Below are 9,732 nucleotides of genomic sequence, written 5' to 3'. Positions count from 1 at the left end.
GTTCCTCCAGGTCCAGCCTTGGAGGCCCGGGGTTGGGGGTGGGGGTGGGGGTGGGCTGTGGTGAGACCGCGGCGCCCAGGGCGGGCTCAGAGCCCCTAGCAAGGGCTGACGCCTATAGCCCCACCTGCTTTCCTGGGGCTAGGACAGGCCAGATACAAACTGGGCACCCACTGCAGGGCTGGCTCGGCGGGGAGACTGCAGGGCCTTGGCGCAATGGGCTCTGTGCTTCCCTAGAACAGAGCTTGGGCAGCGTCGGAGCCTGAAGGGCACCAGGCGCTGTGAAGGCAGGGGTGAAGCAGACTGGTCGGTAGCCGCCTCGCTGGTCTGTTGGGGCCATCGGTGCCAAGCTCAGGAAGATCAGCCAGAGTGCTGAGCTGCCCTTCATCACTGGCCCCTGATGTGGCAGGCTGGTGGCACATTCCTGCACCCAAACCCAAGGCCCAGTGGTACCTGGGAAGGTTTGCACCTTGGAGGGTGGGCATCAGAGCTGAAATTCACTGAATGTCCACATTATAAGACTACTTCTTGCACCTTTCAGAGTCAACTCAGATGCACACTGCACAGAGAGCAGAGGACATTGCCTGAGGAGATCAGGGCCCTGGTCAGCTGGACAAGGCCTGAGGCTGGGTCTGGGCAGCAACAGGCCTGGCAGAAATGAATAGGAAAGGTCTGCTGCCCCTGGCAGGAGGCAGAGGGGCATGGGAGTGGGCAGATGGTTATGCATTGCTTGGAGAGCTACAGGTGGGCACTGCCACTGCTCCACTGCACCAACAGCCTTTGGTGCCTCCTTGAGCTCTCCCATAAGAAAGTCTCCGCACTTGACCAGCCACCAAGAACCTGATCTCTCAACGCAGTTCTGGGTTTCAGGGTCTGTTGCTTGGGCTCAGCCCCTGTCCATATGTCTTCCATGCCCTGGTGCAGGGCCCAAGAAGGTAGGGCACATCCCTTGTGGCACTTCCTGGGTCCCCCCTGCTCCCCTCTCCTCCCCCAGCCATGGCAGGGCCAGGAATAGGTGCAGCAGCTTGGTGGGACTCCAGGCAAAAACATCAGAAATAAAGTTAAGTAATCAAAATGCACCAGCCTGGAGAACTCCACCTAGGCCGGTGTCAGGAAGTAAGGAAATAATATAAAGCAAACAAAACAAACGATCACAGTTGATCATAACTCAGATGCAGTCCTCTGCTTTATAGCTGGATGTCCCCCCGAAGCCTTGTGTGCTCAAAGATGGGGCCTGTGGAAGGTGACTGGCTTATGGGGCATTGCAGCTGGCTTGCTGCTGGGAGGTGGGATCTAGTCAGAGATAGGAGGGTCGCTGGAGGGTGTGTTCTAGAGTGTACCTCTTCCCTGGCTACTGTTCTCTCTGCTTCCTGTCCCTGTGCCCTGAGCAGCTGTCCTGCACCTTTCCCCTGTGCCATGCTGTCCTACCTTGGGGCCTACAGTAGAGACTGAAAGGTGAACCAAAATAAAGCTTTTCCTCCTTTTAGTTGTGCATGTCAGGTATTTTGTCCTTACAACAGGAAACCAAGACCGGGAAGAAAGTTGTCTACATGGACATGAATCTTGAGTCAATACATATGCTGAGTCTCCACCAGAGATGCAAACAGCTTATGCAATGCTCCACCCTTGAGGTGTCCAGGAGCTCTTGACACTACCTTTCTTGTACATTCTCCAAATGTACAACTGTTCTGAAACTTTCTCTTTAAAAGGAAATTCACTGACTGGAGAAGGAATAATATGGTTCAATTAACATTCAAAACCAGTAGCAAATGACAGACATAGTCTTAAGAGATGGGTCCCCTAAGCATCCACCCACCAGCCAGTCCCAGAGCCACGTGGGATGGAAAGTTGGAGCTTCCTTATGAATTCCTCTGATTCCAACAGGACAAAGTGGGAAGGCTGCAGGGAGACAGGTTTGGTGGGAAGAGAGTCAAAATTCCCTTGTAAGTGAGAACCCCATTTTGAATGGAGCAGGATAGAAAGAAGCAGCAAGACACCAAGCAGCCACTCTACAGAGAAGTAAGCAAACAAGTGAGTACTGAGTGCATACATAGATAAGAGCACAGGCTTGGAGAAAAGTAAGGAGAGCAGAACAGAACAGAAACATTAACCCAGTAAAATTCCAAAGTTCTGAGTGAAAGAGAATGCGACCAAAAAGATGTGGCTTAAGTAGAAAGCATTTAATATGTATTGTCAGTGATGAATAGAACAAAATAGGCCAAAAACCAGGAAAAGAGATGAAGAAGATTCAAAGAACAAGCAGAAAACCTGACCTACACAGAATTCTTCACCCAGCTGCAAAATACACATTCATTTCAATTCCATGTGAATATTTACAAAAGTGAACTGGCCTCAGGTCATACAGCAGTCCTCACAAAACTCAAGATTAGGATAAGATGGGAACTGTTACTGCCTCAGGGCATCTGGTCTAGATATTGACGGGAGGTGATCAGAAAATCTTGTATGTTTGGAAATTAAGCTTCCACATTATCCAAGGACAGAAGAAATCAAAGGGAACTGTTGTGTTATCTTTGTAAAGTAAGTTATAATTTTATTGAAAATCTGGGGCCAGGGATTTAGCTCAGTGGCGTTGAACCTACTTCACAAGCTCAAGGTCGTAAGTTCAATGCCTGGTACCAAAGAAATAAAATCTGAAGAGTGACCACATAATATAATTTAAATATGTACATCTAGCTCAAAAACTGATAGAATAACAAAGGAATGAAGAAAAGGTAATTTGTGTACAGGGAACAGAAATGGAGGGGAGGGAAGCAAACAAAGGTACAAGGAAGGTGGCAACAGTAAGTCCCCATATCCAGTTACACAAGACACTCAGCTGATACCCTGTGCCCTCATGTATCCCTCTTCTGGCTGCTCTGGCCCGCTCTCAGCTGTTGTATCTCCGCTCCACTCAGTACCTGGTCTGGAAGGCTGCTCCATGTGTGAACCGCCAGCAGTCCCTGGAGATGGACACCCCAGCATGGGTCCTTTAGCAGCACCTGACTTCACAGCAATCACTTTTCAGTCCTGGAAAGGAAGTGAACACAGAGGAGGTACAAACCTTCCCGTCCCTTTGTCACCTGTGAGGCTGGCACACTAAGCCACTGCCCATGTGTTAGCATGCTCCAGCCCTTGTGCTCTGGGACATTCTGTAGCTGTCACTGCTCAGGGCTATGCACAGAGAGGTGGAGAAAACTGATGAGGCATCAGGTCCCTCTGTGATCAGGAAGGAGACAACCTGCCAACCGCCAGGCTGCTGCACTCTGTTGGCAGGAGGGGCTGTCATCTCTGTCTTGTCTACACTGCACGACCTAAATGGAGGGAGCTCCTCTTTGTATCTTGCTCCATGAGGGACACCGAGCAGCTTTGGTGACAATGGTATCCTAGGTGATAGTCTTCCCAGTGGGAAGCCAGCAGCTGCTGGAGTACAGGGCTGTGCTCCTGCCCGAGTCACCGCCCTTTTGCTGGGCGGACTTCCGGGTGACACCAGGTGGTCCAGGAGCAGGAGCTATGGATAAATCTGAAATGTGACCATTACCTGCCAGATGGAGGCAAAGACCATGGCCGGGGTGAGTGGGGCTCATCTGCCCTAGTGATAGCATCTGTCACCTGTGGTCAGTTGAGCCATCTGTCATTGGCTCATGCAACGTGCAGTGGTGAGGACACACCCTGGCTAGCCATGTTGGGGCAGGGAGAAAGGCCCATTTAGGTGAGCACCTGGGGGCTGCTGTGACTCTGTAATGAGACCTCAAGTGGCCCGAGACCCTGCTTTTCTGTATTAGAGGAGAGAGGGCTGTCGGCCAGTAGGGGCTGAGAGATGCCGAGCCACACAGACAGCATGGCTGCCAGGCTTCCTGCGCTAGGCCAGGACTGACCTTGAGGAATATCACAGATCCCCGTTCCTTGCTAGAAGTCTCTTTTCTGAACTCATGAACAGATGTTCCCAAGATGATGCCTGTGCCCTGGGCTGCCTCTGCTCTCGTGGCCACCAGCCATGTATGCAAGACCCTGACAAATGTCGTAGGGCCCACCCAATGGGAAGGTCCCGAGCGGAGTCTCTCAGCAAAAGTGTGCTAAGACACCAAGACTTCAGTCCTGGCAAGGATTCCTGAAGCCAGTCCTATAACATGGCACACAAGAAAACCAGTTTGCCCCCTGGGAACATGAAGCGCAAGGCCAGAGGCCATCGTGGACTAAAACAGGCCTACAGGGCCCAGTGTACACAGACCCCACCAAGAGGCAAGTGTGAAGCCTGTGGCATCCTGACAGTAGCTGTGTGCGAGTCCGCTGCCTGGTGCAGATGACAGCATGGTAGAACCCAGAATGGTGAAGCCTGGCTCCGTGCTGAGAGTGGATGGACATAGCCTGCTGTGGTAGACAAGTCTGAGGGGCGCACTCTCAGTGATGCTCACAGGAAGGTGGTGGGAGTGGTTTGCACTTGTGCACTGCAGCCAGCAGTAGACACTGGTGTGCAGGATCTGTGCTGCACTGTGGCATTAGAGGTGGCTGTGGATGTCTGGTCACCCCCAGGTATCCACAAGCCCCTGCAAGACTCACATGAAGAGGGAGGGAGAGAACCCTGCACATGCAGGGGGTCGGAACACTGGCAAGGGTGTGGTCCCCAGTGCTGGCAAGGCTCCAAGGGCAGGCTGTGCCCACACCCACAGCATTCTCACACTTGCGTGTTCCACGTTCATTCTAGGACCCCAGCAAATATCAAGTCCCTTGCATAAAGTGGCACAGGATCTCCTTCTAACCTAGGCACATTCTCTAACAGACTTTTAAGTCATCTGTAGGTGACCTGAAATACCCAATACAACATGAATGCCATGTAAATAGCTGCTATATTGTAGTACACTACATGTTTTCGGTTCAGAAGTTATTTTTCCCCCCAAACATTTAAGATCCGTGATTTGCTGAATGTGTGCATTTGGAACCAATGGGCACAGAGCGCTGACCATTTGATAACATATCACATCTTATACTCTTACATATTTTATATAATAAATGTACAGCCTGGGACAATTTTTTCCTCTGCTTTTATTACAAGCATATAATATTAATTGGCAAAACACTGAATACAAGCTTCACTATCATGAAATCAAAACATTAAGCAATATTCCAAAAATGATTTTAGACAAAAACTAGCCACCGATGGTACAAAAATTACACACCAACACAAAGCATAAAAATGTAAACTTTCAAATTAAACAGTCAAAAATATGTATCTGCATTATCATTTCCATACACCGTGATAGCTTTCATTAGCTTCCACGCACCATGGGTGAAGGCTCAGGCTTAACTACTGTCCCCGACCTATGCCACTGTCACTTGGGAAAAACATGTCTCCAATACTTGTCTGAGTTATAGGCACGGACGTTCACACAACGCTGCACACATCTCAGGGACACGCCTCAGCCCACGCCTCAGTGCACTCGTGGATGGGACAGCAATGCACAGAGGCAGCCACAGCCCCTCAGCTGTTCCCAGAGGGGCACAATATGTGTAAAAATTACGATATGATTTAAATGATGATTTTCTACTCTACTTACCCCAGTTACTTCCTTAGTGTAGTTAAGTATCAAGGCAGAGAAACACATTTGTTTTCATGTTAAGGTCACATGTGATGTGGTGGGGCTTAAATGATTTCCTGAGGAAACAGATAAATTGGATTCCTTTGTGATTTAGCTATCTGCACTAAATTCTGAGTGTTCTGAAAGCACATTAAATATTTACGTACAAGTAGAAATCGGTTGGCTCATTCCTAGGTCATTCGATCGGACGACATATTTCAGATCACTGTGAATGCCACACTGTGTGCCTCTAGAGACAAAACTAACGACTCTCCCGAGATACCGAGTGCCACGCAGGCCTCAGAGGCTGGCAGGGCAAGAAGGCAGCACCGTCAGGTCTGCAGGCTGAGGCCGTGCAAGCCCAGCCCAGGGCAGTGGGCCCAGGACCCGTGGACTGCGGTGGCACTTGCTCTGCAGTATTGCTGGCGGGCACTCACACACACACCACCCCAGTAACAGCATTCGTATAGCAACAATGAAAACGAAAAGCCAAATGGGCAAATGCACATATTTTGAAGTTCCAACTATGTTCCCTTTCTGTTTAGCAGAATGGATGCCACATCACAATTTAAACACATCTAATAATGCATGTTGGAATCTATTGCACAAAAGCATAAAAATGCTCTTCATCCCTATAAAAACATGAATTAAAGCCTACTCAAAGTAAAAGAAGCTTGCAAAACATCTTACAATTTCATCTTATATGCCTGTAAATAAAGCTGGATCACCAAAACCAAACAACTGGATGGGAAAATATGATAGAAGGCTTAAAATAGAATAAATAATTTTATAAAGTTAAGTTTTCTTTTTCAACCCCCCCAATCTTAAATTCAATATTATATATTCTATCTGAGTTTTCTATTTTCGTGAAAACGGTGTCCAGCGAGACCACGCGCGGGAGAGGCCGGTCCCGCCGCCGCTGCTGGAGGTGTGCAGGGCCCATCTGACAGCCTTGGCTTTACCAGCACAACAGTGGTGAAAACGACTTCACAGCAACTCCATCTGCTAAGAAAACTTAACAGGACCAATCACTAGCTGATCCTGGTGTTCATGCTGGAAAAAGTAAAATTCAGCCTTTGATGTCAAATGAGAGCTTCCAGGAACGAAATGGACTGTCCAGAGCATTCGCTGATGCAGCTTCCTCCACTCCTGGCTGAGCTAGGTAAGGCTACAAGTCAGACCACAGGGCAGACAGCGCCGGGACGGTCCTGCAGTGCAGACAGTCGTGTGGCGGAATCTTAGAAAAATAGGTACTTTTGCTGCTGAGGTTTGATCAGGGTAATGGTGACAGAGGCTGAGTTGCTCAGGGTGGTGGCACCTGGCCGGAAATCGGGCTGGATGCGATATCCCACCTTGCTGCACACCGAAATCTATCAACTTAGCACCATAGCAAGTCAAGTGACTCCAAAGGTAGCTACAAAGTTACAAATATGAGATTATACAGTGATATTAAGTTTGATCTAATGGTGAATTAACTTTATTTAAATTTGGAGGCTCAAACTGTTTAATCCTTCTTCAGTTTCACCACACAGGAAAATACCTAAATTCTAACGTTACACTTAAAACTGCATTGTGATAACGTGGTTTTACAGAATGCTTCAGCAGTACATGTGGTTTGAGGTAGACAGGTAATATTTACTCATAAACCCTTGTGTAGTAACTCTAGAAACGATTTGGATGAATAGCCAGCTCAGGAAGTGGATTAATCCACACAGTCCTGAACTTAAACAAAGAGGTGAGTTTTGACCAATTTCTAACCAAGGCTTGTGTTTGTATTTTAGAAAGGCCTCGAATCAAAGGTTGCCTCCTCATCACTGATTTAGGTCTCACTGGCCACTGCTTCTGACATCTTGTGTATGTGAAACAGGAAGCAGAAGAAAACAAACGGAACTGGATGTTGACAAGCCCATACACAGCTTTCAAAGCAAATTCAAGTAAAAGTTCTAGTTTCTAAGGGAAAAAACTCACAAAAACCTGGCCCTCAGACACATGAAGACCCTCGTCTACCCAGCAAGAGCCAGAGGTGGCGGCCTAGATGAATGACCAGCTGTGGTCATGGTCGGCTCATCAGCGAGGGCCTGGGAGAGGAGGAGGGAGGGAGGGCCCAAGGCTCAAGACTGATGGGACTCAGGGCAGCACTGCGGCTGCTGTGGAAAGCAGCCCCAGCCCCGATATGCCCACATCTCAGCCTCAAAGGAACAATGTTTCTGTGCTGGCAGAGCTTATTTTCTCTTTTGACAAAAATATCTCACATTTGAGAGGGCAGGCTCTTGCCTATGACTGAAAAAGTAACTTTGGCTGGGTGGAGCTGGGCCCAGTCGCTTGGCTCAAACACTGCCTCCTGTGAAGGAGGGCCACAAGCACAGGCCATCTCTCCTCACAGGAGGTGACACCGAGACAACAGCCCCAGTGTGGAGGTGGCAGCAGGAAAGTGCCTGAGGCTTCACCAGCAGGTCTCCCCACAGGCTACGCTTACTCTGATAAATGCCAAGCACAAACACCACCATGGCTCTCGTGACTGCAAAAAAGGGGGAAAAAGTAGGAAATTATAATGGCACCAAACAATCTGTGCCCATTTTAATTAAAGAAATTTTAAAAAACAAGAACTATTTTGCAGGCCAATGCTTAGCTGGCGAAACCACCTCTGGTCTACCCTGCCTGAGTGTGCCGGAACCTCGACGTGAAGTCTGGGGTGACAAGGGCCCAGGTTGGGCCTGGGCGGTGCTGTGCAAGTGGGAACTTAAACACTGTGGTTAAAACATGGTACTATGCAAGCCTCTTTTGGTATGCTTTTAAATTAAGTTTTTTTTTTATATATCTTCTATGCCTTCGGGAAGGTAAAGGCAACATAAATATCATTTACCAAGTTTCAATAACTTAGGAAGGACTCAATAAAAGTAGAAGTGTTTTGAGGCTTATCATGAAACCTAATCCAGGAACTAAATTGAAATGAACTCTGATTCTTAAGACCTGGAAAGCAAGCGAGGGCCATCTGTGCCGGAGGGTGGCGCGGACGCCTGTCACGGGCGCTCATCACTCTGCCTCTGGGCCAGAGGCAGAGAAGGGCACGTTCGGCTCCATGAAACTGCGAAGTGTTTTCATCCTCTGTAAACGTGTGCTGGTAGTGTCTTGTTGGGTGTGGATTCTTTTATACAAAAGTTATAAATATTCTCTATTCAGAAATCTGGTCCGCACGGCACCCAGATGCAACATTCTACGGCGTAGTCACCGTGGATGGCCGAGTGCAGCCAGGTGCAGGTGCGAGTCTGCCATGTAGGCTCACAGCAAGTCCATCTTGGGTCTGTAGTGCAGCAGGAGCGGGGCCTTCTGCAAAACAATGACAGAGGGCCTCAGTGGGCAGAGGCTGGATGCCAGAACCCACACACTCATGCTCAGAACAATGCATGACCTGTACCCAGGTAATGTGTAGCTGCAGGAGCCCTGGGTCGTCTGGGACCAGGGACCACCTGTGCAGTACTCAGGTCCCATGCCAAGGTATGCACCACCTGTTCCTCCCACCCCTCAGTACTGGCTGTGTTCTGGATCTCAAACTTTTTGGCCTTGGCGTTGGTCATCCCAGTTCCTCAGCAGGCCTGGCCTTGGTCACCCTGAGTCCTGGTCAGCCCCAGTCCCTGATCAGCTTGGCCATCTAACTTCCTATTCCCCTAGGCAGCAACTTGGCTGAGAAGGGAGCAGCCCCCATACAAGGATTCCATCGTGGGCTTCTTGCCTCAGAAAGGCACCCAAAGGCTTGAGCATTTCCTCTGAGTGCAGTGGTCATTGTGGCATCTGGCCCATGGACCAGAGGGCTGAGTGAGGACCCTGTGCCTGGGGAGCCTGGCTCAGGTGGTTGATTTTAGAAAGCTAAGTGATTCACAACAACCCCTGTGTTAATACGTGCAGAGCAAGTAAGCGCCTTACAACAGCCTGGAAACCATGTAAGACAAGTGGCAAAACAAACAGCTCACCTTGAATCTCCACCGTGTGACCACCACGAACTTGAGGGTGTGGTCCTTGCCCAAGATCTCCTCATTGCATAAGATGTCCAGCTGGGGGAAAGGAGCTGCGGTTAGAGACATGTATGACCCACAATGAGACCAGTGCCAACTAGGACAGAGTGAGGAGCAAAGCACCCACATTTTTTTTTTTTTTTTTTTTTTTT

The 9,732-nt window shown here is 49.1% G+C and overlaps 1 protein-coding gene across 3 annotated transcripts in view; it reads right to left on the bottom strand.

The window, feature by feature from the left end:
- Positions 1-8,360: 8,360 nt before the first annotated feature.
- The window catches only part of Pcgf3 (polycomb group ring finger 3), a 36,834-nt gene continuing 35,462 nt past the window's right edge, over positions 8,361-9,732 (bottom strand). For all 3 annotated transcript variants that reach the window (XM_010641644.3, XM_010641643.2, XM_033758810.1), the window contains 2 exons: positions 9,539-9,619; positions 8,361-8,897 (listed from right to left, as the gene is read on the bottom strand). In XM_010641644.3, coding sequence (XP_010639946.1) covers positions 8,850-8,897; positions 9,539-9,619 — 129 coding nt within the window. In that variant the 3' untranslated portion in view covers positions 8,361-8,849. The remainder of the gene's footprint in view (positions 8,898-9,538; positions 9,620-9,732) is intronic.

This window comes from Fukomys damarensis, unplaced genomic scaffold (assembly GCF_012274545.1).
Source record: "Fukomys damarensis isolate Sample0158 unplaced genomic scaffold, DMR_v1.0_HiC HiC_scaffold_35, whole genome shotgun sequence".
NCBI classification, from domain to species: Eukaryota; Metazoa; Chordata; class Mammalia; order Rodentia; family Bathyergidae; genus Fukomys; species Fukomys damarensis.
Note: the sequence above shows the minus strand (reverse complement) of the source record. Positions and strands in the feature narration are given on the sequence as shown.